The 26,467-nt window shown below is 42.1% G+C and overlaps 1 protein-coding gene across 5 annotated transcripts in view; it reads left to right on the forward strand.

Moving 5' to 3' along the window:
• DLGAP2 (DLG associated protein 2) overlaps nucleotides 1-26,467 on the forward strand; it is a 662,574-nt gene that overhangs the window by 484,548 nt on the left and 151,559 nt on the right. For all 5 annotated transcript variants that reach the window (XM_060234802.1, XM_060234819.1, XM_060234811.1 and 2 more), the window contains one exon: nucleotides 12,268-12,333. In XM_060234802.1, the coding sequence (XP_060090785.1) occupies nucleotides 12,268-12,333 (66 nt within the window). The remainder of the gene's footprint in view (nucleotides 1-12,267; nucleotides 12,334-26,467) is intronic.

The raw sequence follows: 26,467 nt of genomic DNA on the forward strand, positions 1-26,467 counted from the left end.
GAAAAATATGGACACTGGCATAAATCTTTAGGAATTTTTAGGAACATGCCCCACTGAAAATATAGGGGTCTGTAGAAAGTCGGAGCCCTCTGCTCACGACCTGAGTTTGATCCCAGCAGAAGCTGGTTCAGGTAGCCAGCTCCAGGTTGACTCAGCCTTCCATCGTTCTGAGGTCAGCAAAATGAGTACCCAGCTTGCTGGGGGGAAAGTGTAGATGACTGGGGAAGGCAGTGGCAAACCACCCCGTAAAAAGTCTGCCGTGAAAACGTTGTGAAAGCAACATCACCCCAGAGTCAGAAACGACTGGTGCTTGCACAGAGGACTACCTTTACCTTTTTAGAAAGTATTAGGCAGTGTAAATGGGAGGTGAGAATAGAATCTTGAGCACCTGAAGTTAGTGGGGTGTTTATGGACTGGATCCAGCTAAAGAAAAGAGGAAAAACCTTATGACCACTGGAAACACTATGTCAAGGATCGTGGAATTACATGAACAAAAGATTGTGTTAGGCAGGAGCTGCAATGAGGAAGGGAACTTGGCAAGAGCAAAGAAAAAAGCTGATAAGTTTGAAACCAATGAGTAGGTGGATGATAAAAGGAGAAATTGTTACCACATGTGCTCCCTTTCACATGCTCTTAGACATGTGAACTCTCTAATTTGGGTTTTGAACACTTACCCAGAACCACAATCATTTGGGAGAACTAAGCTAAGGTGTCGGAGTGGGGTGGGGGGTGGGGAATCTCTTCTTACTTTTACAGTTTGCTTAACTTAGAGAACTGACACATTCACCAATTAGGTGGAACAGAACATGTGATTTAGGGATCTTTACCTGGAAAATGCGCAAGCAAGTCACCCAGCAAGTCACAGGTCACAGCAAAAAGAGTAACAATAACAAATACAATTAATAACAGATTAAAATTTAAAACATAAAGCATAACCATCTCTGGCACCCCCAATGTCTCCAAATGAGCAGGGCATAACAAACCAATAGTAATACCCAATTTAACAGATGCCAAGATAGTTCTTGAGGACCATTCCTCTGGACAGTGTAGGCAGGGGAGGCCAAGGTCTTCAAATGTCCACCTCCTCACCAAAGGCCTGGCAGAACAGCTCCATCTTAAAGGCTCTGCGGAATTGCACTATATCCTGCAGGACCCTGATTTCAAGTGGGAGCAGTGCTGGGGACAGGGCAGAAAATGCTGTGGCTCTGGTTGAGGCTAGATGGACATCTTTCAGGTTAGGGACAACCAGCAGATGTTGTTCAGCAGAGTACAAAGTTCTTCAGGGCACATAGGGGAAGAGGTGGTCTCACAGATATGTTGGTCCCAGGCTGCATGAACCATATTGGGTATTCAGTAGGCAGCCAGTTTAATTAGTGTGACACCTGCTGAATGCACACCCACATAGATGTCACAATCAACAGACTTGCTGTTGCATTTTGCACTATCTGGAGTTTCTGGATCAGGGCCAAGGAAAGCCCCACATAAAGCATGTTACAGTAATTCAGTCTGGAAGTGAGCATTGTATGGATCACTTTAGCTAAGTTCCAGGAGGAGAAATAAGGGAACAGCTGCCTGACCAGTGGTAAAAGTCAGATTTGGCATCCGTAATGATCTGACCCAGAACCACCCCAAGCTCTTTATCCTGAAGGCCATCAATAGTGGCACCTCGCTGAGAGTTGGGAGCCTGATTCCCAATCTCCACCCACCCAAGGCTCAGATACAGGACCTCCATCTTTGATAGATTTAAACTCAGCCGACTCTATTTTACCCACCCAGCCATGGCTTCCAAAGCCCTGCCCAGAATTTCTGGGATGGTGTCTGGCCACCTATCCACAGTTAAAGCTGAGTTTACCAGCTGCTCTGCACTTAGCACTAACCCCCAGGCCAGCTGGGTGAGGGTGCGCATATAGATGTTAAACAACATCAGCAAGAGGATCACCCCCTGCAGCACACTGCATTTTATTGAGTGTCTTAAGGGGATCCCCTCCCCTAGCACCACCCTTTGTCTCTGACGATGAAGAAAAAAGAAAAGCCATTGCAAGGCAGTCCCCCATATTCCTACGTTGATGAGTTGATGGGTCAAGAGATCAAGATCAACCATACTGAATGCTGCTGTTAGATCCAAAAGCAACAGCAGCACTGACCTGTCCAAATCCAAGTGTCTCTGGAGGTCATCTGTGTGTGGGGGGGGAGTGCAGTCTTCATCCCATGGCTAGATTGGAATGGATCTAGGACAGAACGTTGTCCCAAAAAACCTGAAGCTGCTTGGCTACTGCTCTCTCAACCACCTGATCTCATCAGATTAGTCTGACATCAGATCTAAGAAGTTAAGCAGGGTCAGCTCCAGTTAGTATTTGTGTAGGAGACCACCAACAAAGTCCAGGGTTGATATCCTAGATGCAGGAGATGGCAAACCACCTTGAAAACCCTCTGAGGTCATCATAAATAGGCTGTGATTTGATGGCAAATCATTTTTAAAGCTTTTTCAAAATATAATAATACTTTTTAAATACTTTTTTTCAGCTCCAGTTAGTATTTGGATAGGAGACCACCAACAAAGTCCAGGGTTGATATCCTAGAGGCAGGAGATGGCAAATATGAAATGTTTTAATGTTTGCTACCTTGGGGACTCTGAGTTGGGGGAAAAGGTGGCATAAAATGTTTCGAATAAATGAGTAAATAAAGAGAAATCAAGAGAATTTCTCCTAACTATACTGCAGCCACTTATACCAACACACAGTAGTTGGGCTTCGTCATGGAGAGAGGTTTAAAATTACAATTTAGAACCTTAACATTGCTAGAAAGGTGGTCATCACCTAACATTAATATCCAGGGTTCTTAATATAAGGGTAGTCATGTATTTATTCTGCTATGTATCTTTATGTGACCTGTATTTTTCAGATAGTGCTAAGTGCAGGGCGTTTTTTTGAGCAGGAATACACAGGAACACAGTTCCTGGCTGGCTTGGTGTCACAGAGTGTGGCCTAATATGCAAATGAGTCTTGCTGAACTTGCTTTGTGAAAAATGTTGACATCAGGGGGTGTTGCCTAATATGCAAATGAGTTCCTGCTGGACTTTTTCTACAAAAAAAGCCCTGACTAAGTGGACATATTATGAATGTCTGGCTTTTATAACCTTAGTAGGATAATTGCTTTTTTGCTCTTTGTTTCTCTTTCGCAGTATCCTTGGGTGCATATTGAACCCATTTTTCACCCAGAACCATCTAATCCAGAGGCCCCCAACCTTTTTTTATCCCAAGGAAGATAGTTCTTGAGGACAATTCCTCTGGACAGTGTAGGCAGGGGAGGCCAAGGGCTTCAAATGTCCACCTCCTCACCAAAGGCCTGGCAGAACAGCTCCATCTTAAAGGCTTTGCGGAATTGCACTATATCCTGCAGGACCCTGATTTCAAGTGGGAGCAGTGCTGGGGACAGGGCAGAAAACCGACCCCAGGGCTGGCCGGCCCACCGCAGCACCAGAGCCAGAGGCCACCCCTGCCCCCCCCCACGGTGCCTCCTTTCCCCTCCCATTTCCTCCTCCTCCCTCCTCTGCCCTGCCCCCTGCAGCCTTGCCACCCATCCCTGCGCAGCCTCACCGCCTCCTGTTTTTACCACTTTAAGGCCAGGGAAGTTGAAGCGCCTTCTAGTCGACCTCCACCCCCCCGCCTATCAGCTGATCCAATCGGCCAGGAAAACTACGGCAGCGCAGCTGTTTCAGCAGTTGCTCGCCACTGCTGCCGCGATTTTCCCCACTGATTTAGATCAGCTGATCAGCAGGGGGCAGGGGAGGTTGGCCTGGAAAGCGCTTCATGGCACCTTCTCCAGCCTTAAAGTGGTATAAACGAAGGACAGTGAGGCTGCACAGGGGGACGACGAGGCTGGGCAGGGGGGTGGGGTGACTGTGCGGTCCACTCAGAAACAGGCCACGGACCAGTACTGGTCTGGGGCCCAGGGGTTGGGAACCCCTGATCTAATCCCATTAAATTCATTATGCTACAAAGAATAGTCTAAGATTGCCCCATCACATTCTAAAACAGCGTCCTATTTTTCTCACTCCCTTTTCATTATGTTTGTGTGTACCATCACCAACACTATCTTCCAGCAGAAGAACAGTCTGAAGACAACCTGGATGCACCCATGGTCCAAGCACTGGCACCTTATCGACTACATTCTGGTGCGCCAGAGAGACCTTCGAGATGTCTTACACACCCGAGTAATGCCAAGTGCAGAATGTCATACGGATCATCGTCTTGTACGCTGCAATCTCCGTCTTCACTTTAAACCCACACCCAGGAAAGGAGGTATCCCTCAGAGGAAGTTTCAGGTTGGCAGTCTCCAGTCAGCAGAAGTTAAAGCTGCCTTCCAGGCAAAACTCCAGTCAAGAATTGAGGACCCCAGTTGCCCCACAGACCCTTCTCCAGAAGCACTCTGGGAACACCTAAAAACTACCGTCCTGCAGATCTCTGAAGAAGTCCTCGGGTTCTCCACAAGGAAGAACAAGGACTGGTTTGATGAGAACAATCAAGAGATCCAAGATTTACTGACGAAAAAGAGATCTGCCTACCAAGCACATCTTGCTCAGCCCTCCTGTCCTGGGAAAAAAGCAACCTTTCGCGCTGTATGTAGCAACCTCCAGTGCAAGCTTCGAGACATTCAGAACGAGTGGTGGACCAAGCTTGCTGAGAGAACCCAGCTGTGTGCAGACACTGGTGATTTAAGAGGGTTCTACGAAGCCCTGAAGGCAGTATATGGTCCATCATATCAGACTCAGAGTCCCTTGCGTAGTGCAGACGGCCAAGTGCTCCTCACAGACAAGGCATCCATATTGAACCGGTGGTCGGAGTATTTTCAGGTTCTCTTCAGTGCCAACCGCGTAGTTCAAGATTCAGCAATTCACCTCACCCCACTTCAACCAGTGAAAACAGAGTTGGATGAGATCCCCACTCTAGAAGAGACTGTTAAAGCCATCAAGCAACTGAAAAGTGGCAAGGCAGCAGGAGTTGATGGAATTCCACCAGAGATCTGGAAGCATGGGGGCACAGTACTACATAGCTCACTTCACAAAGTACTTGTCACCTGCTGGGAACAAGGCAAATTACCACAGGACTTTCGCGATGCAATCATCATCACCCTATACAAGAACAAAGGGGAAAAGTCAGACTGCTCCAACTACCGGGGGATAACCCTGCTCTCCATAGCAGGCAAAATCCTTGCCAGAATACTCCTGAACAGACTGGTGCCCGCCATTGCAGAAGAACTCCTCCCAGAGAGCCAGTACGGCTTCAGAGCTAACAGGAGCACCACCAACATGGTATTTGTTCTCAGGCAGCTCCAAGAGAAATGCAGGGAACAAAACAAGGCTCTGTATGTGACTTTTGTCGACCTTACCAAAGCTTTCGATACCGTTAGCAGGAAAGGCCTGTGGCAAATCTTGGAACGTTTAGGATGTCCCCCAAGGTTCCTCAGCATGATCATCCAGCTACACGAAGACCAACGAGGCCAAGTCAGACACTGCAACGACCTCTCGGAGCCCTTCCCAATAAGCACAGGTGTAAAGCAAGGCTGCGTTCTCGCGCCAACTCTCTTTACGATCTTCTTTAGCATGATGCTTCAAAGAGCCGCAGTAGATCTAGATGATGATTATGGTGTCTACATCCGCTATCGCACCGATGGCAGCCTGTTCAACCTGAGGCGACTAAAGGCCCACTCCAAGACAATGGAAAAACTCATCCGAGAGCTACTGTTTGCTGATGATGCTGCACTCGTCTCCCACTCGGTATCAGCTCTGCAGTATATGACATCCTGCTTTGCAGAGGCTGCCAAGCTATTCGGCCTAGAAGTTAGTCTGAAGAAGACAGAAGTTCTCCACCAGCCTGCACCCCAGGAAGATTATCACCCTCCCTGCATCACTGTGGGTGAATCAGTTCTGAAGACAGTCCAGAAGTTCAGCTACCTGGGGTGCATCATCTCCTCAGATGCTAAGATCGACAAGGAGATAGACAACAGGCTGGCAAAGGCAAGCCGTGCCTTTGGCCGACTGCACAAAAGAGTGTGGAGCAACAAGCATCTGAAAAAAGGCACAAAGATCAATGTTTACAAAGCGGTTGTGATGACAACCCTCATCTACGGCTCCGAATCTTGGGTTTTATACCGTCATCACCTGCGACTCCTTGAGCGCTTTCATCAGCGCTGCCTTCGCACCATCCTCAACATCCACTGGAGTGACTTTGTGACCAACACTGAAGTTCTCAAGCGGGCGGAGGTTACCAGCATCGAGGCACTGCTGTTGAAGACGCAGCTGCGCTGGGCAGGGCATATTTCTAGGATGGAAAACCACCGCCTTCCCAAGATTGCCCTGTATGGCGAACTCTCCACCGGCCATCGAGATAGAGGGGCACCAAAGAAGAGGTACAAGGACTCCTTGAAGAAATCCCTTGGCACCTGTCGCATCAACCATCACCAGTGGTCTGACCTAGCCTCAGATCGCAAAGCATGGAGGCACACCATCCACCAGGCTGTCTCTTCTTTTGAGAACGCACGCATAACTGGTCTTGAGGACAAAAGGGGATTGAGGAAGAATCGCACTGCTACAGCACCAACCCTAAATCAGACTTTTCCCTGCAGCCACTGTGGCCGGACCTGCCTGTCCCACATTGGTCTTGTCAGCCACCAGCGAGCCTGCAGCAGACGTGGACTATTGCACCCTTCTTAAATCTTCGTTCGCGAAGCCAAGCCGAGAGAGAGACTGAGTATCCAGCCAAATGAAACATAATAGTGATGAGAAAGAAAATTATTGTTTTGTGATTTTTGTAAATTCCAATTAAATATATATTTATACTGGTGTTATGCTGGTATTAAACATTGCTATTAACATTGGTACACCTTGGAATGTTGTATGTGGACCAGGCCTCAGATTCAACAGAAGCTCACAGGAGCGCAGCTCCTGAACCTTTCTGATAGTTCCCCCTCTTCCTCTCCACCTACCTTGTCCATTGAATAGTAGTTGCAGCTGCATAACAATCCCTGGATTAGGAGAGTGGGCAGCCAGCCAGCCACCAGGAGTTTTGCCACACTCCCAGCAGCCTTCTTTAACCCCTGGAGAAGCCCGCGCCACCCTTTCTCTACTTCTTATGAGACTTTGGGCAGTGGGTGACTTGCTGGCCTTTTGACTGGGTGGGTGGGGTGGCCAAGGAGAGCCCCAGGTGAGCAAGGCCTGCTTGGGCTGGCTTTATCTCTAGCCAACCCAAGCAGGCCTCACTCGTTCAGGGCTCTCCTTTCTTGCATCATGTTGCTTTAGGCTGGGGTGGTGGTGGCATATGCTAATGAGTTATGCTAATGAGTTCCACCACCTATTTTTCTACAAAACAACTGCTGATGTGGACTAACATGTTTTGTTATCAAGCAATTTCAAATTTTTAAGAAAAAATATAATTTCATTTTCTCCCATTGGAAAAGAAAATTATTAACAGTTGTATGCTTAACAAATTAGACAAAGGACATGCAGCATGAAGGAAGGTTAATTAGGAAAGGTATAAAGATGTGATCAGAGAACAAGAGTCTTAGCAAAATTTAGCCCTCGGATTTTCTAAGTGTTTAATTGTACGTAGGTTGGGGTTCCAGAAACTGAACCAAATATATTTTGTTTTATGTCAGATAACAATGGGAATAGCATTTCTTTCTGCATTCATTTGTGTATTATTCTTTGGCCTTCCTTGAGATGACAATAGTATGAAAGCCAGTGTAAAAATTATAATAAAAATAATTACTGTATGGTGTTCCCACCTTTTGGTATGTACTTGCCTACACATATATTGTTTCTTTATTTTTGTCATCCTTTTGGCTCATCTAGTCTCCCAAAGGAAATATTCCATTTGTGTAAAATTATATTAACATTACGCACATCTCTGAATTTTAAAAGTTGTGAAAATCATAATGTAGACTTCAAAATGTTTTGAAAATAGTTAAAATAAACTAGAAATAATTGTTAACATGCTAATCTGTTACAAGAAGTGAAGGCTGTTTTAGAAAATTAGTCTAGACATTATGCAATACCAACAAAGAATCCTGTGGTCCCTTAATGGTTAACAAATTTATGGTTCTGTCCTAACCAGAGATACTCTGATTAGGGCATGCATGTGTGTGTTGTAAGAAAATACCCCTAATATTCAGAACATCGTAAACACCTGCCTGGTTGCCAGAGTGCCTGGAGACTGAACTCACACACATCTGCTAGGAGAACCTGGGTTTGTCTACCAGACTGGAAAGGACTCATGAGTACTACCAGCCACAGTGCTACAGCATCACTCTGTGTTTCTGGAGGAGTGCTAGCCAGAAGAATGGATGGTTTCTAGTCACTTTGTGCGAACACCATCTCTATTGTTTGAGCAGAAGAAGGTGCGCCGCTAGGAGCTATCCAGGCCATGCGGTTTTCAGCCTTGACCATAGAATCCACTTTGGGAGGCTAACACCAGCTATCTTCCTGCAGTGCCAGACTCTATTTCAGCAAAGCGGGAGGCTCACGTACTCAACAGATGTCACCCATCCATAAGGCATCAAGCTTATCTAGGCGTGGATCCTGTTGGACCGCCTAAGCCTTTGTCCAAACGGAACTAAGGACAAATACTGGTGCCAAGAAGAAGTCTGAAGAAGAGGAAGACCATCTTTAGCGAGCCAAGTTCCTTTGTGTAAACCAGGTGTTACCTTTGGTAGCAATTTGGCCATCTATTGTCATCTTTTTAGATAAGTTTAATAGTCTTAAGCACACCTCCACCCAGTGATTTCCCCCATTCTTTTCCCCAACGGTCATCCTGGAGCCTCCCCACCCTGGCTCATTGTTACATGGAAGTCCAAGCTTGTTCATTGGTCAGTTATGGGTACCCAATTAGGTACCACCAATTAACTTGCTATTGGCTACTGCAGAAGTCCAGCCCTTATGGTCACTGCAGAGCCTCCCCTTTTTCTGAGGTCATGTACCAGCTGACCACCTTTCCTCCACCCTGTACCTCCCATCCCCTAAGGGCTCAAGGTAGTCCTTATAACCTGTGACCCAGCTCCTCACAGGGGTGCATCTAGCAATACCCCAGTTCTGCTGTCTAGATCCATCCCCAATTCCTGATCAGTTGAGGGTCCTATTTCCCCATTCCTTGCTTGTCGCCATTGGAGCCTTCCTTGAAGACTACGATCGGTAATTAACACCCTGTTTGTCTATCCATGTGTTGTCTCTATCTCTCTCTCTATTTTTCCTAGGACTGTATGTATGTTTCATGAGCACATTGCCTTGTATGTATGCCTATATTTTTCTGGAATAAATTTTAATTCTTTTACTTAATTAGAATCCTTGGTAAATTTAAGCATTAATTTCTGGACATGTATCCTGTATACATAGGTTAAAAGATCCGATTTAAGCCAGGTGCCCACTTGACAATTTCCCGACCTCGTTTTGAGGGCATTTTGGTTTACAGTGTGTGTGTGATATAAGCTTTAGCAAATTAGAGCTCACTTCATCAGGTGCAAGTAGTGTTTCCTTTCATTGGTGATGTGTGTTTTGTGTGGGTTTAAGATAAACAGAAAAAGAAGTTATTAGATCAAAAGGCTACAGAATACAAAGATTAGTAAAGGATCTTTTACTTTTTTATCATAGCCACATAATAGCAATTATGTACAGCATTCACTGGTGTTAATCAGTATACCCAATTCTCAATGTGGTCCCATCTGTGGATACCCAAACCCAGCAATTGGGTACATAGATAGACAAGACAGATTTGTCTACCCTGAGAAAAGTCCTAGGTTTGCAGAAAAATCTGAATGCTAAAATAAAAATACATTGGGAAGGGGCTAAACCCACAAATGATAAAAGGAGTACCTGTAGCTTTAAGAAATGGGTTGCCCCAGTGGCCATTTCTAGACAACCAGACCAGTATTGCTTGTCTTCAGGTCTTAGCTTCTGTCAGGAAAAGGCAGGCAGAGGGCTCATGGCCTTTTTGGCCTTGGAGGACTCAACAACAACCATTGGGGAACTTGCTACCATACAACTCACATGATCCGCCAAGGCTCGGTTGCTTGCTACTGTTCAGCAGCCACCCCACAAAAACCAGCGTAGTGTAGTGATTATAGTTTTAAACTCAGATCTCAGAGATTCAGGCTGGAATCTGCACTCTGTTGTGGAAGCTCACTGGATGACTTTGTGTCAGCCACACACTCTGGCCTAGCCTACTTCACAGAGTTGTAAGGATAAAATAGAGGACAAGAGACTTATGAAGCTACTTTGAGTCTCCATTATGGAAAAAGACTACATATAGAACAAGTAAAGAAATAATAAATATAGCTGAAGATGTGGGAAACAAATGAAAGATAGATTGAGAAGGAGAAACAGCAGAGAAGGGGTATGGGGAAAGAGGAAATAGTGAGGAAAGAGGAAATAGTGGGGAAGTAGATAACAGAGGAAAAGTCATTTGTGGGTCCCCCACTGTTTTAAATAGTCTTAAATAAGGCAGTCATGCTGGGTCATTAGAAAAAAAAAATCTGAGCATTTTAGTAGCTGCTTTCTCCTTGGAACTTGCTTTCTCAGATTGCTTGGGTTACTGCTACAGCCCTTCACATTTCCCTGCAGTGTCTTGGGGGTCAAGGTTACAAGCAGAAATCAATTTCCTATTGACAGCAACAAAAGGGGGCAACAGGGGAAGGGGTTTTGGAGTTATAGACCTGCTGGTGGACCTCCTAATGACACCTGGATTTTGGCCACTGTGTGACAGAGTGTTGGACTGAATGGACAGTCTAATCCAACATGGCTTCTCTTATGATCTTATGTTCTTTCAAGTACAGTATGTTATAATAATATTAAACAATCTGAAGAAAAATTTTAACAAATAAAGCAAGCCAAACCCCAGTAAAATAAATGGGGAAAGCCATTTCTCAGTAGCAGAGGATCTGCTTTTTATGCTCAAAATCCCAAAAGTCAATCTCCAGTATCTCCAAGTAGCAGGTGATATGAAAGACTTCAACTGGAGACTCTGCTGCCATTCAGAGTAAACAGTACTGCCCTTAAGAGATCAATGGTCTAACTCAGAATGAGACAGCTTCATGTGTTTGTATTCAAACTGAAATAATGAGCAATTATTCAAATAGTTCTTGAACATAGGAGGAGGAGGAGTTGGTTTTTATATCCCACTTTTCACTACCCAAAGGAGTCACAGAGCAGTTTACAATCGCCTTCCCTCCTTCTCCCCACAACAGACACCCTGTGAGATAGGTGGGGCTGAGAGAGCTCTAAGAGAACGGTGACTGACCCAAGGTCACCCAGCTGGCTTCATGTGGAGAAGTGGGGAATCAAATCCAGTTCTGCAGATTAGAGTCCGCTGCTGTTAACCACTGTACCACACTGGCTGATCAGAATGTACATGTCCACTGTAAAGTAGAAGTAAAGGAAAATATGGTAGCCCCTATATTAACAAATCTGGAGATTAATTTTAATAGCATACTAGGCACAGAGAAAATAGAAAATCAAATTGGGTAATTTTACCTACTGGTTGGGTCTCAGTTTGACAAAAGTCCATTAAATAGTATATCATCTTCCTTGCTTGAAAACAATTCCAAGCTTGACTGAGCCTGAATTCAATGGAATCAAATTTGCTAATTCTAGTCCAGGAGAATGCTGGAGTGTCCTATGCTGCAGTAATAATGAAGTCAGAGGCAGAGTGTGCTTTGAAACTGAAATGAGTTTGCTCTGATTTCTTAATGTCGATATGTTTGGAGATTTGTAGTCATTCATTCTTTTTGTGTGGAGACTGACTTGTCTGTCTTACATGAACAGACAAAGGACACTATTAGCAAGAAGTCACTTTGGAGAATGTGAAGGTTATGGAATTTCTGTTCTTATTGGGTCCTACAACAAAAATGGCTGCTTGGATTTGGAGCACAAATGGTTTATACAGATATAATTTATATAGGGACTGTTTGATACTTTTTTCCCAGAATAAATAAAGAAAATCTAATTAAATCTATATGATTACTGTGCAAGAATAATAATAATGCTATCTGCAAAACAATGAATAGAAACTGACAAGATAAATATTATAGAAGAGTGGAAGAACAGCTGAAGGGCGCTGGAGTAGAAAAACTATGAAGGTCAAAATGTACAAAATATTCAGATATATTTAAAAAAGTTTTGCCCTGCACATTGTTCTTTTAGGGAATATTGAGTTTTGTTGTCAGAATGTATCCAGGATCCTGATAATATTTATGCTGTTTACTTTGTTTCTGTCTTTTCAGAGGAAGAAGGCGGTGACCTCCTCAAATCGGGGATCAGTTTTCCAGGGACGCCAGAGGAGGAGCTAGGTACAGATGTTATTTCTAATATTTTAAAATCTGGTTCTAAATGACTGTTAAATGCCACCCAGCTCCTACTAACCTAAGTATGCACTTGCAAGTAAATTTTTGTTTTAATCCAGAATTAACTGAAGAGGAATGAAGTCATGTACTCGTTTAGAACTAACTAGTTAACTTCTGTATCCTTACATAATACAGAAATTATTATATCTTTTTAACCCTTCTTTGCTTTTCTCTTCATTCATAGAGGACCCAAAAAGCCATTAGTTCTATGTAAGAGAGAGAGGTTGAATGCAGTCGGCTAATTTGGGTCAACACAAGAACAGCTCACCTCCAGATTTAAATGGCGCATTCAAACACGCATACCTTAGTCCTGCCTCACTCTTGCTCTTACCTCGTCCTATGCCAACATTCTACTGCTTCAGAAGCTACCAGGTAGTAACTAGTAGCAAATCGCTGATGTGCTTCCAGGTGCTGATGCACTTCCAGGGCACCAGCAGGTCCCAGAGAAGCATTGTTCATGTGCTTAAATGGTGTGACCACTCCTTCAGGGCACACACGGCCCATCCCTGTTCTGGTAGCAGGCTGCATGTTGTCTGACTCCCTAAACAGCTTTTTTCTGAGATGGTAGGCTGCCACCCCAAGCTGCCCATCTGTACCCAGCCAGTGAGAGAGAAAAAAACAGGACAGACTGGGAGTTAGGGTTATCAGGCAAAAACTTTATGATAAATTTGGCTTCTACCACAGAGTTTTTGCCTAAATACCAGAATATCACCTCGGTGTCCCAGATGTGATGATGTCACTTCTGGGTCATGTGGGCAGTTGTGTAGACATATTGCTGCATGTTGGGTGGAACTCCCTCTTCTCCCCCCCCCCCACTGGCCATCTGATTGGCAGTGGAGAGGTGGGGCCTGGCAGCAGGGTAACCCTGCCTCCACCAGGGGGTCTGACAACCCTACTGTGTGTGCTGTAGCCATGCCTTCCCCCCCTCCAGTAAATAAGGCAATTCTGCATGGGACTGAATAATTTATTCAGAGGGTTACTAACTAGAATTACATAACAGTACAAGTTTAGAACTCAACTGAGTATTCTTTTACATAAATCAAGGCCTTTCATATATGATAACTTTACTACTGAGAAGTATTCTCAAGTATCCATTTTAGTTCAAGTGCATAGCATGGTACCTTGCCATTAGTAAGGGCTTACATGTGTGTCTTTATCACATATGATAATATACATGTATAATGCCTACAATTTCTTTCACAGTCATTTGCCTTTGACAAAGTGGTCCTGTTATGCCCCACCACTGAGTTCACTTAAATCAGCGTTGATTATTTGGAGGACAATAGAAAGATTAAATGTGTGTAGTATCCATAGGGTTGCCAGTCTGGTTGCAGACTGGCCACAGAAAATGGCTGCTTTGGAACATGGACTTTATGGAATTATATCTTGATGAGATTCCTCTTCCCCTAAAATACACTCTCCTCAAGCTGCACCCCCCAAATTTCTAGAAATTTCCCAACATTGACAATCCCAAGCATCCACTGCAATATTATAAAGATAGTCACTGTTTGTCAATCACATGCATATGTGTGATGTTGCATAGTATTTCTGTGAGTTGGTTGCTTTAATTTTAAAATATGGTAAAAGGAAGTAGAGTAGCAAAACGTCTATGGATTCGTAGAACACAACCATTTTCATCTCAGTCACAAGCCCTTCTTCATGAAAATGTTATAATAATTTATACATTTTTTTGTATGTAGCAGAGGTGGTAAATACAACTTTTTGTCTTTCCTCAACAGCACACCATAATAACATTAAATCTTGATTACTTTTCTCATGCCTTGTGGTACATTGGGCAAAATATTATTACCTCTGGCAGTGATTGGTCCAGTTGGCTGGTTGCCTGTCACGGACAGGGGCAGAAGGACTGATTCATTCAGATCCTAAGAGTCACTGGTTCTCATTAGGTGAACTACTCTGATCCTAAGAATTTCTTCTTGCTGTTAGCTAACTTCCTGTGATCTGAAAAAAATCACAGCAAAGCAGGGCTGGAAAAACCAGAGGAAAAGAAGGTGGAAAATCTGTATCAGAATAGTTTTGATGAACAGTGGGAGATAGCGTTGCCAGGTCTGACTCAGGAGACATCTGGAGACTTTGGGGTAGAGCCAGGAGACTTTCTCATTCCCGAAATAAATACATAAAAATACAGCAGTGCAGTTCCCCTGAATACAGTCTTCATTTATTCATCCTCTTTTTTTGCCTACCCTGGCAGCTGCACTTCCACTAAATGAAAATAAAATTTGTCATACCCCCAGAAGTCCCCCTGCCAGGCTTTGGAAGCATTTCCAAGCATGGCTTTTTAAAGGACATGCACGCATATTCACAAAGCAGCAAAAATAAACAGAGTTTGCAAGTCCACACTTTTCTGATCTTACTGGGGCAGTTTACTCACAGGAGTTCTTCAGACAGGAACAGGAAAGAAGAGCAGCTTAGGGGGTGGAGTTTTCCCCCATCCCATAATCAGGTTCTAGCTAACTCTTTCCTATCCATTCTACTATAGAAATGACTTCTGAGGTGAATGTAAAACAGAGGGACTCTGCTTTCTGCTTTTTTCACAGCTTCACACACTGGTGGCTCTTCCTGCTCATCCTTCCCCCTATTTTCCCGCTGCTGAGATTTAAAGGCACACACACATTCCAAAACACAAACAGTTGCAAGCATCTTCTCAGTCTGCCGAGTTTTAAAGGCACATGGTGACTGTTGGAGCAGGGCTTTCCCCCACTGGCCAGCTGGCTGGCAATGGGGAGGAGCCTGCAAAACTGGGGGATTCTCCACTGGGACCTGGGGACTGACAAGCCTAGCTAGAGAGGAGAGCAGCCACATATTGATTAGAAATGGCCAGCCAATTGTTTGTCTGCAATGCTAGCAATGAAATCCTCAACAGAGTTATGTGCTTCTAAGTCCATTGAAGCCAATATTTAGGATTGTGCTGTAAAACTGTCTTTTATGTAAACTGGGCTTCTGCTTACTTTAATGTCAGAGTGCTCTTATGTGCTCAGATTTTCACTGAACTTGTTTTGATATAAACTGCTTAATTTTGGCTGGATGTTTCCTATACAGATTAAGCTAAGTGTAAAATGATTTTATTTCAGTTTAATGTTCTCCAGTCTTTTCTCAGTGAGCAAAGTAAGTAAGAAGAGTGAACCGGTCTGAAATAATCATTTCTTATAATTGCTCCCTATAATAATTTGTTATAAGTTTAGGAGGCAATATAATACAGAGTGAAGTGTGCGTAACCCTGACTGAAATAAACAATGTTAAGAGTTCTTAATGTGGCTCCGGATTCTGTACAAGATGTTTTCCCAGACTATTTCACAACTAACAGTTAGAAAACGGCAGGATGGATCCTAAGATCTACAAGTAGAGTTCTGCAACCAAAACAGGGCTTTGCCACCTTCTTCTTCCCCTTGGTGTGCTGAAGAGCTGCACCTCAGATTAGCAGTCCCTCTGGAACAAAATTTCAGTGGCTGCGTAAAGCAGCTGTTGGGAGAGAATCAACATAAATTCCTCCTGATATGGAATGTCGTTCTGTTCATCCTAGGGCCCAATGGGATGCAAGCCAATATACTGTACAGTATGCTGACAACTTGGGTTGACATCTTGCAGATGAGAAGAAAGGGGGGGGGGGGGGAGATTCACGGGACAAGATGCAAAACTACAACAACCACCGTGAATGCAATAACAAAAAGCTGCAATTCTTATACAGTCTCAAACTTGTAATTCTGAATAAATTTGTTGAAAATTTCTGCATTTCATTAATAGCAACAAGAATCTTTACATATAGAACACCAAACGAATATACTTACAAATCATAGCTATAGAAACTCATCCAGTCAATATAGTTGCCATTTTTACAAAAGGTACACATCTGTCTCTGATAACTTCAAGAATATACAGGATAATTATAACGTGCCAAAGTTCCTCAATGAATAAAGTACATAAAGCCTTGACAATGAAAAAGTGCTTATGCAGATAACTTCAAGTATGAGCAGACTGGATTTCTCATTGCACTTGCCACTTCTAATGGGTCCCTGCCGGCTTACATAGACACACCATTTCCAATAATTTATCAAAGAGGGGTCCAGGCAGTCCAAAACATACATCCAGCGGTGGACTGGCCAGGATATCAGCTTGCCCAATGGCAATTAGGCCCCTGATGAAGCGGGCCCCCTTAAACATTAGACATATGTTTAAAAAGTTAATGTCCTTTTAGTAGCTTGAAAATATCCTACAAGTTCCAATATTATTACTGTAATGCAGCTAAAATTTACATTGTATTAGGGTTGCCAGACTCCAGGTGGGGCCTGGGGATCTCCTGCTTTTACTGGCACAAATCAGCTCCCCTGGAGAAAATGCAATCTGTATTGACATTTAATCCCTACTGCATACTGCCAGTAAAATGCACAATATATGTACACTGTAATTACTATATATATATATAATATATATATTATAATATATATATATATATTTACATACATTTATTTTGCAAAAGTTTTAATTTTTTCCACTTATGTATTTTTTGAAAAATTTGTTTCTTTTTTATAAAAATTAAATGATAGCCTTATAGTTGTGGGTGGGGCCCCCTTTGTCTCCTGGCAAGCAATATTTTTAGACCCAGTCCGCCACTGCATACATCTTCACAGCTTAGGAATGTCAATGCTTTCCAATTTGGAAATAAAATCACCACTGTCACATATGAAAGAATCCATCTTCGGTATGAAGACACGTGCTTGCTTGTGAATGTTTTACATAAAAATTGGCCCTTCATATCTGTATATTCTTGAAAATATTAGAGATGGACTAAGTTGTTTATTTTTTTCTCTGTTTTGTAGCCTTCTGCGTGTTTCTTTTGATAAACCTTCTTAATCATAGTCCGTAGTGTTATTTGGGTTTTGGGGCTGCAAACTAAACCCAGTACCTTGGCCTATTTTGGCTACAGCTACTGAAGTAATTGTTTTTGGAACTCAGCATGCAAGTGTCCTATCTTACAGGGCTGACTTCTTGACTTACACCCAGTAGGGCTTGGTCCATCAGTTTTTCAACGGAGGGTTAGTTAGAGGGGTGGTGGTCAGTGAGGATTCGCTGTCCTGTCTTATGCATTTTGCTTTTCTGATATTTCACTTCCCTTGCCATAGACACACCTTGAAAACAAACAAAATTGGCAATCCCGGATCAAAGCTTTGGAATTTCAGGATCCATTTTCGTTCATCACACAGTTGTGAAGTGTTAATGTAAACCATGCTCTCTTCCAAATGCTAGCAATTATCCAGTCAGGAGCTTAATAAGTAAATGGGAGCATTTTCATTTGCATGAATAACAGGTGATAATTTAGTAGGAAATTCACTCATGGACTTGATAAGTTTAGCAGCAAACTGCCGCAACCATTTAAATATATTCACATAATAGGTTTTTAGTCAGTGATGCAGTAATCATTGAGTGAAATCACGACATGCTTTCTCTTGCTTTATGGGTATCTCTCTCTCTCTCGGTTTGACTTCACGAACGAAGATTTAAGAAGGGTGCAGTAGTCCACGTCTGCTGCAGGCTCGCTGGTGGCTGACAAGACCAATGCGGGACAGGCAGATCCGGCCACAGTGGCTGCAGGGAAAAGTCTGATTTAGGGTTGGTGCTGTAGCAGCGCGATTCTTCCTCAATCTCCTTTTGTCCTCAAGACCAGCTATGCGTGCATTCTCAAAGGAAGAGACAGCCTGGTAGATGGTGTGCCTCCATGCTTTGCGATCTGAGGCTAGGTCAGACCACTGGTGATGGTTGATGCGACAGGTGCCAAGGGATTTCTTCAAGGAGTCCTTGTACCTCTTCTTTGGTGCCCCTCTATTTCGATGGCCAGTGGAGAGTTCGCCATACAGGGCAATCTTGGGAAGGCGGTGGTTTTCCATCCTAGAAATATGCCCTGCCCAGCGCAGCTGCGTCTTCAACAGCAGTGCTTCGATGCTTGTAACCTCCGCCCGCTTGAGGACTTCAGTGTTGGTCACAAAGTCACTCCAGTGGATGTTGAGGATGGTGCGAAGGCAGAGCTGATGAAAGCGCTCAAGGAGTCGCAGGTGATGACGGTATAAAACCCACGATTCGGAGCCGTAGATGAGGGTTGTCATCACAACCGCTTTGTAAACATTGATCTTTGTGCCTTTTTTCAGATGCTTGTTGCTCCACACTCTTTTGTGCAGTCGGCCAAATGCACGGTTTGCCTTTGCCAGTCTGTTGTCAATCTCCTTGTCGATCTTGGCATCTGAGGAGATGATGCACCCCAGGTAGCTGAACTGCTGGACTGTCTTCAGTACTGATTCACCCACAGTGATGCAGGGAGGGTGATAATCTTCCTGGGGTGCAGGCTGGTGGAGAACTTCTGTCTTCTTCAGGCTAACTTCTAGGCCGAATAGCTTGGCAGCCTCTGCAAAGCAGGACGTCATATGCTGCAGAGCTGATACCGAGTGGGAGACTCGTGTATATGGGTATAGTGGAAAACAAAAAGGCAAGGAAGATCCGCCTCTGCAAAATGCTTGTATAGACAGTCCATATGATCCAGCCTGTAGCTTGTCAGCTCTGGTGACATTGAGCCTGTTAAGAAGGTGGTCTGAGTTGTTACCCTTGAAATTCCTTAATGATGTGTGGTCTAATATGCAAATGAGCTCCTGCTAGAATTCCACCTCTGGGTACAGTCAAATTGCTTCAGACTTATAGTGACCCTATGAATTAATGACCTACAGAATATCCTATTGTTAACAGCTTTACTCATGTATTTAGAAACTGAGGGACATGCTTTTCTTTAATTATTCATTTCATTTCATATTGGGTCTTCCTCTTTCCCTGCTGCCTTCAACTTTTCCCAGATTTATTGTCTTTTCCAGAGAGTCTTCTCTTCTCATACTATAACTAAAGTACGACAGCCTTCAGGTTTGATTTTCAGTTCAGGTTTGATTTTGTCTATTTCGGTGGTCCACGGTATCCATAAAACTTTCCTCCAACACTGTATTTCAATTGAATCAACTTTTCTCCTATTAGCTCTCTTCAATGTCCAGTTTTCCCAGTTTTCCTTATGATATGTTTCATCCAGTTTTCCTTATGATGTGTTTTGCATACAGATTGAACAGATAGGGAGACAAAATACATCCTTATCTGACACCTTTGGAAATTGGAAGCCATTCTGTTTCTCTATATTCTTTCCTAACAGTAGCCTCTTGTGCGCAGTACAGGTCATCCATGATGTTATCAGATGCTTTGGCATACTCTTTTAAAACAAACTATAGCTTTTCATAATCCATACAGTCAAAAACATTGCTGTAATCTTTGAAACATGACTAGTTTTCTTCTGGAAATTTTTTATATGCTGCAGCAACTAATATGAATTTCCAATATGATCTCTGGTGCCTCTGCCTTTTCTAAATCCAGCATGAACTTCTGGAATTTCTCATACCATATAATTTCTCATACAGTCATTGTTGTAAGATTTTGAGCATCGCTTTACTTGCTTGAGAAATTAATGCAATGATCCAAGAGTTGCTACAGTATTTGCCATCTCCTTTTTTCAGAACTGGAACATAGAGTGTTCCAGTCTGTGGGCCATTGTTTTGTTTTTTGTTTTTTGCTTTTTGCTTAAAGTTTTCCATACTTTATTTGCATTACTCAAATACCTCATAACAATTTAGATGCCTTTAAAATGGGAAATCATTTTCCATGGCACTAAGCACTCAGGTCAAAAGGCCACTGTATACAATTTTTTTTTCAAAAAGTTGAATCTCTAGTTACCTGATATTATATTTCCATTTGAAATGTTGTTCTTTCCTTTTTATAGCACTTATTCTTGCTCTTATTGGTAGAATAACTGAATCCCCAATATGCTGCCTCTGTGTTCTCCAAATAGGAAAATGTGTCACATTGGAAGATGTAGGAGAACATATTAAATGTTTATAACATTTCTCCTTACACTAAAGATGTACTCCCATTTTAAATCTGAATTAGTGTCTACTAGCTTTGTTAGTATGTTCAAAGCTAAATGATCTTGGCAGCTTCTCTGAGGAATCTTTAGTTCTACAGATTAAAAAAAATGTTATTTGAATCTAAAAGCTGCTGATACAGAAAGTCTTCTCATACTTCTTAGAGTTACATTCTTGGCTTCAGTGCTTAGGCCATAAACCAAAAAAAAAAAAACATTTCCATATTCCCAGGGATTTTTCATTTGTCATGGTTTTTCTTCTTTCCCTTTTCAAGCATCCTCCCTCCACTATGCTATATTGAAAGTTGCTTTTAAAAAATTAAGTGTGGGCTGCTGTAATAGGAGGCAAGCAGGAAGGGAAACTCTAAACATACATGGGAATTGGGAACACAATCTGTTCTGGATCAGATCTTTCAACTGGAGTTTTTCATAGACATCCTAAGGAGGTTCCATACATCTCTGCCCTCATAAATTTGCAAAGGTTCTCCACATATCCTGTAACATGAATGGAATATTATCTTGTGTTTATAGAATTGATCCTTCAGAATGACAAAATACTATGAGCATTTATTTATTTGTTTATTTATTTTACTTTATACCTGGCATTTTTCCCCAATAGGGACCAAAAGCTGCTTACATAATTCTCATCTCCTTCATTTTATCCTCACAACAGGTTTTTGAGGAAGGTTAGGCTAAGAGGGTGTGGCTGGCCTAAGGTCACCCAGCAAGCTTCCATGCAGAGTGGGGGCTCAAACCTGGATCTCCTAGTTCCTAGTCCAACACTGCACTAGACAGGCTCACAAGCATTCCCTTTGACAGATGTAAAAACTGCATGGGTTGGTTGCTAACTTTTGTTGCGTGCTTGAAATTGATTCTCAAAAAGAATCAAGATTTCCCCCAAAATAATATGATATATGGTTATGGATGATATAACTCCGAAACAATAATCTATAAGATTGAAGTGATACAGCCACAAACGATACTATTTCTCCTTTCATTCTCCCTATACACAAGTAATAGGCTACTGAAAATTGACTTTTTAACTTTTCTTGTTTCATATTCAAAATGACAGACATTTGCAAATGGGAGTGATGTGCTATTATGCAGCATATTTTATAAAGGGACTAACACAGACTGATTTTTCAGTGTTTTCAGAAGAATAAACTTCTGAGAACAGTTTCTGGGCTGTAATCCAGTTCGCTTGTAGTAACCCTTGAATAATGCAATATCCAATCAGAATGCATAAAACAGGCAGTATCCAAAAGAGGCTGTTAATGGGCACAAGTTATCAGAAACAGCTTCTATCGGGTCTTTAGAAATTAATGGAAAATCTGCAATTGTACTTTTGGTCAAAGCCATTCATTGTAACCTGTGCAAAAAAAATGTTCCTGTTCTTGGTGACATTTGTTTTGAACCAGCGGTCTGTCAGTTTGTATATGCACATGATCTGGTGTTATATATGTGTTCTGTTTAAGAATGATGATTAAAATATGTTCAGAAATATTTAGGCCTGCTAATTATGGTGTAGTCTTCAATAGTGGTTTTTTTTTTTTGTTTTTCTGCTTGTTTTTCCTTGGGCCTGATATATAATAATTGAAGAGTTGTAGTTAGTTGTCTGCTGGCTAGTTAGGAAGAAAAAAAAAACTTTAAATCTGGACAACAGCCAATATCTATAGCACTGTATCAGTTTATCATTTCAGGGTAAGGTGTCTGAGAAAGTGATAACTGGATGACAAGGGGGGAAATGATAAAATTTATTTATTATTTATTCCAGTCAGAGATAATGTCAGATTTCTGAATGGAGATATCATTGGCTGTCCTACTTGATGTCTTATAGTAGGACAAATACCAGAGGCGTACTTGCTAGTTCTCACACATTTTGTGACAAATCTTGGTACAATAAACTTTGGCGCCCTTCTGGAACATCTTGTAGAGTTAGGGACTATTTGGAGAGTGTATAGTTTGCCTCTCAGGAATAGCTCTGTTGCCGTCCTTCTTTTGTGTAAAGTCCATGTGATGCTGCTGAGTAAAGTAGTCCAGAATATGTTATTGCCAGGTAACACAAACTCAATTTTCATACTTCTTCAAATGATGTGGCATCTGACCTGAAGTTATGCCTGTGCACTGTAATGGACTAAATGAGGATGAATAAATGATTAAGAGAAGTCATGTTATTATATTAAATTATTTAATCATGCATTTAATTACAGCCTGTGTTTCTCCCAAGATATGAGCAGGTAGACAAGTTCAGTGTTTGTCTAATTTTAGCATTCTGCTTTATATAATGACCAAGCAGATGACACTGGAAAATTTACAAGCAGGGTACAGTCCCCTGTTGTGGTAAGACTATTATTATCTCAGAAAACATTTAACCACTGTTTCTCCTAGCCATTGATGTCCATGGATTTGTCCAATCCACTTTTGATTCCAGCAAAATTAATGGCCATCTCTACATCCTGTGGCAGTTAATTCTAATTTAAGTATTCCCTGAGTGAACGTATGAAAATATGAAGCTGCCTTATACTGAATCAGACCCTCTGTCCATCAAAGTCAGTATTGTCTACTTAGATTGGCAGCAGCTTTCCAGGGTCTCAAGCTGAGGTTTTTCACGCCTACTTGCCTGCTAGACCTTTTTTAGTTGGAGATGCCGGGGACTGAACCTGGGACCTTCTGCTTACCAAGCAGATGCTCTACCACTGAACCACCGTCCCTCCCCAGAGGAACTACTTTTGTGTGTTCTGAATATATTGCCCATCATCCTCATTGGATACCTGCAAGTTCTAGTCTTATAAAATTACTACATACATAATTTTGTAAACTTCTGTCATGTCCTCCCCATATAGAGCAATCCTAACTAGATCTACTCAGAATAAGTCCTGTTGTATTCAGTGAGCCCTGTTCCCAGGAGAGCATTCCTAGGACTGAAGCCTCAGTCTTTTTTCTCTAAACTTTTTTTTTTAAAAAAACCCTCCAAACTCCTTAGTCTTTCCATCTAGAGAGTGTACTCCATCCTCTTGATCATTTCACCAGTTAAAAGATTTCTGCCTGCCCCTCCATAAACCTCAGAGCTTACAGTTAAAACAAATAAAATCACATTAGCACAACTAGTTTGGAATCAGTTTATCTAACACAGATAAAACACCTTATTTTTAAAAGTCTCCATTCCAGACCTTTAAAACAATCTTGAATGTCATCCTAAATGTTAAAAGGGATGGAGTCCTCAAACTGCTTCTGCTTCATTCTGAATGGTAGAAACCACAGTGTAAAATGTTGACAAGCAGGCCACAACAAAATGTATCACTCAAAGTGAAGGCACTAGGTGAAGGTGAGCATTGAGCTAAATATTCAGGGATGGATTGGCCATTAAGACCACTGATTTCTACCTATAGTTCAGTGTCAAAATGCAGCATAAATTTTATTTTCAGTTTGAAGGGCTATGAAGTGCTTTTTAAAGATAGATTCAAGCACAACAAAACCAAAGGGGGGGGGGAGATTTCCAACCTGGAACAAACCCGGTAACTTAAGAGATTGAAAAAAGAAGATAAACCTTGTTTGTAGAAATAACAAAGGCGATTCCCAAAAGGTTAAAAATATATTAAATCAAATTATCTTTAATCAAATAGTAGATATTAAAAACTGTGCATAAAAACCTGTCAGATATTGTTATTTCTACATATATATATAGGTACCTTCCTTTAGAGCAAGAAAAAGACCTTTGGGGGGAATAAAACTACACACATACACAAGGAGATGTTGCACCTTTGCAACACATCTTTCCTATGACCAGGTAGAGTTATAAATGACTTCAAATACTTGTACACCAAATGTATCTCAGCTATGAAGCCTTGTACAATACATATCATACTTAACTGAAGCACTGAAACATCCAGATGTAAAAACTTTTTACATGGAATGGGTATCTTTCTTTGTTGTTATAATTAATTAGGACCACTGGAGATAACTTTTTAGAAAGTAGTTGCTAGTAGTCGAATTTCTCTGTAAACCAGAAGTAGGGTTGCCAGAAGGTTGGACCAAAGCCAACAGGTTGAAATTAAATCAAGTTTTTTTGACTAAATATTAGGAAGAACTTCCTGACAGAGCATTTCCTCAGTGGAACAGGCTTCCTCAGGAGGTGGTGGGCTCTCCTTCTTTTGGAAGTTTTCAAACAGACTAGATGACCATCTGACAGCAATGTTGATTCTATGAACTTAGGCAGATTGTGAGAGGGAGGGCAGGAAGGGTCACATCAGTGCTCAGTTCTCATGGCCCTTTCTTGCATGCCCAGGAAAATGTTGACCACCACTTTGGGGTCAGGATGCATCTTTCTCCAGGCCGGTTTGGCCAGGGATCCTAGAGGTTTTTTGCCATATTCTGGGCATAGAACAGGAGTCACTGGGGTGTGAGGGAGAGGTATTTGTGAATCTCCTGCATTGTACAGGGTGTTGGACTAGATGACCCTGGAGATCCCTTCCAACTGTATGATTCTATGATTCTGTGTCCTCAGAACTCACCAGCAAGGATGAGAGGGAGTGATCTGGGAATGGGGCAGAATTTCCCCCCAAACAACAATGTCTTCACTTGATATCCCTGACATGATGATGTCACTTCTATCTGACATTATCATGTTGGGGATGTCACTGTTTGCAGGTGGGGTTTCTCCCACCAGCCAGCTGGCCAACCAGAAGCCCCCAAAATCAGGGGACCCCCCCTTGCCCCACCTGGGGAACGGGAACCATAGGATGTTTGATTTCTGACAGTCCTAACTAATTATAACAAGATGCTTTTAAATGTATATGTATACATGTAGTTATGCAAAAAAATGGATTTTTTTCTTGCACTATGGGAAAGTACCTATATATGTAACTAAAGTAGGTGGATTTTTATGCACAGTTTGTAATGTTTTCAAGTTGATTAAACATTCTTTGATTTAATAAAATTTCAGCTTTTTTGGAAACTGACCTTGATATTTCTACAAAGAAAGAATAAAACTCAGACCATTTCTTATTCTACTAAAGTAACTTCATTGAATTTGTTAGAGTGATATGGAATCTTGAAACTGCTTAATGGGAGAATGCATCTCTTGAGTGGGTGAATGGGGAGCATGAGTGAACTGAGAGCATGAAAATACTATTTTATCATGATTATTAATATAGGTGGACCCATTGGCAACCAGGAAGATATTCCAGGGAGAGCAGCCACATGAACAAAGTAATGACCTCCACAGTGGACATGAATTTGCACCTGCTACTTCATAGCACTGGTGCACAACCACAGTGGCTGAAATACAAGTGTCACGTTCCCCATGAGCTGCCCCTAGGAAGTGATAGTTTTAGCCATGGATGTCAGACTATACTTCCTCCATTGCTCTCTGAAAAGATTTTCCAGCTCCCCCTTTTTAGCGATTATTGCAACTGAAAAGGCAATTTAAACATATCCTAGTGCAGAGTAGTGAAGATCATATAGAGATTATTTGCTGTCATATTGAGGTCAGGCAGGGATCAACAGTAAAGAACAAAAGGCAGCTTTCTGTAGGATTTCCAGAGGAGAACCCAAGGAGTCATTCTTGCAGAAAATGGGAATATTGCTCTGTTGGTTCTGTGCAGCAAATGGAGAACTATCCAGCAGCTATACCTGTGTAACATGGATTGGATAATTTGGAAGGCTTATGTCCAGGTTCTGCCTCTTAGCCAACCACAACAGGAGCAGGGAAAGAAATACTGTCCACAAAGAGTGTTCAATTTTGATTCATTTAGTTTTTAACTGATTAGGTTTTTTCTTTATTATACCTACCATACAAGTTCTGCTTTATTTCTCTTCTATCCTTCACTAATTGCTGTTTCCAGCTTTAACTTTCATTTGCTTTCCACCCACTTTAGAATGAAAGTAGCTGTAGTTATACCTAAGGAATCATTCATGCTGAATTCCAGGCAGGAAAGTGGAAAGGCTTTTATTTTTATTATTTTATTGGAAAGGCTTTTATTTTATTTTATAGCAGGCAAGGTAATCCTATGCAGAGTGACACCCTTCCAGTCTCACTGTCTTCAGGATTGCACTGTTGGAAATCCAAGAAAACAGACAAATGATATATAGTAGTAGCAGGACCTTATGTATGTCATGTTTTCAAAT

This window comes from Heteronotia binoei, chromosome 1 (genome assembly GCF_032191835.1).
Source record: "Heteronotia binoei isolate CCM8104 ecotype False Entrance Well chromosome 1, APGP_CSIRO_Hbin_v1, whole genome shotgun sequence".
Taxonomy (NCBI): Eukaryota; Metazoa; Chordata; class Lepidosauria; order Squamata; family Gekkonidae; genus Heteronotia; species Heteronotia binoei.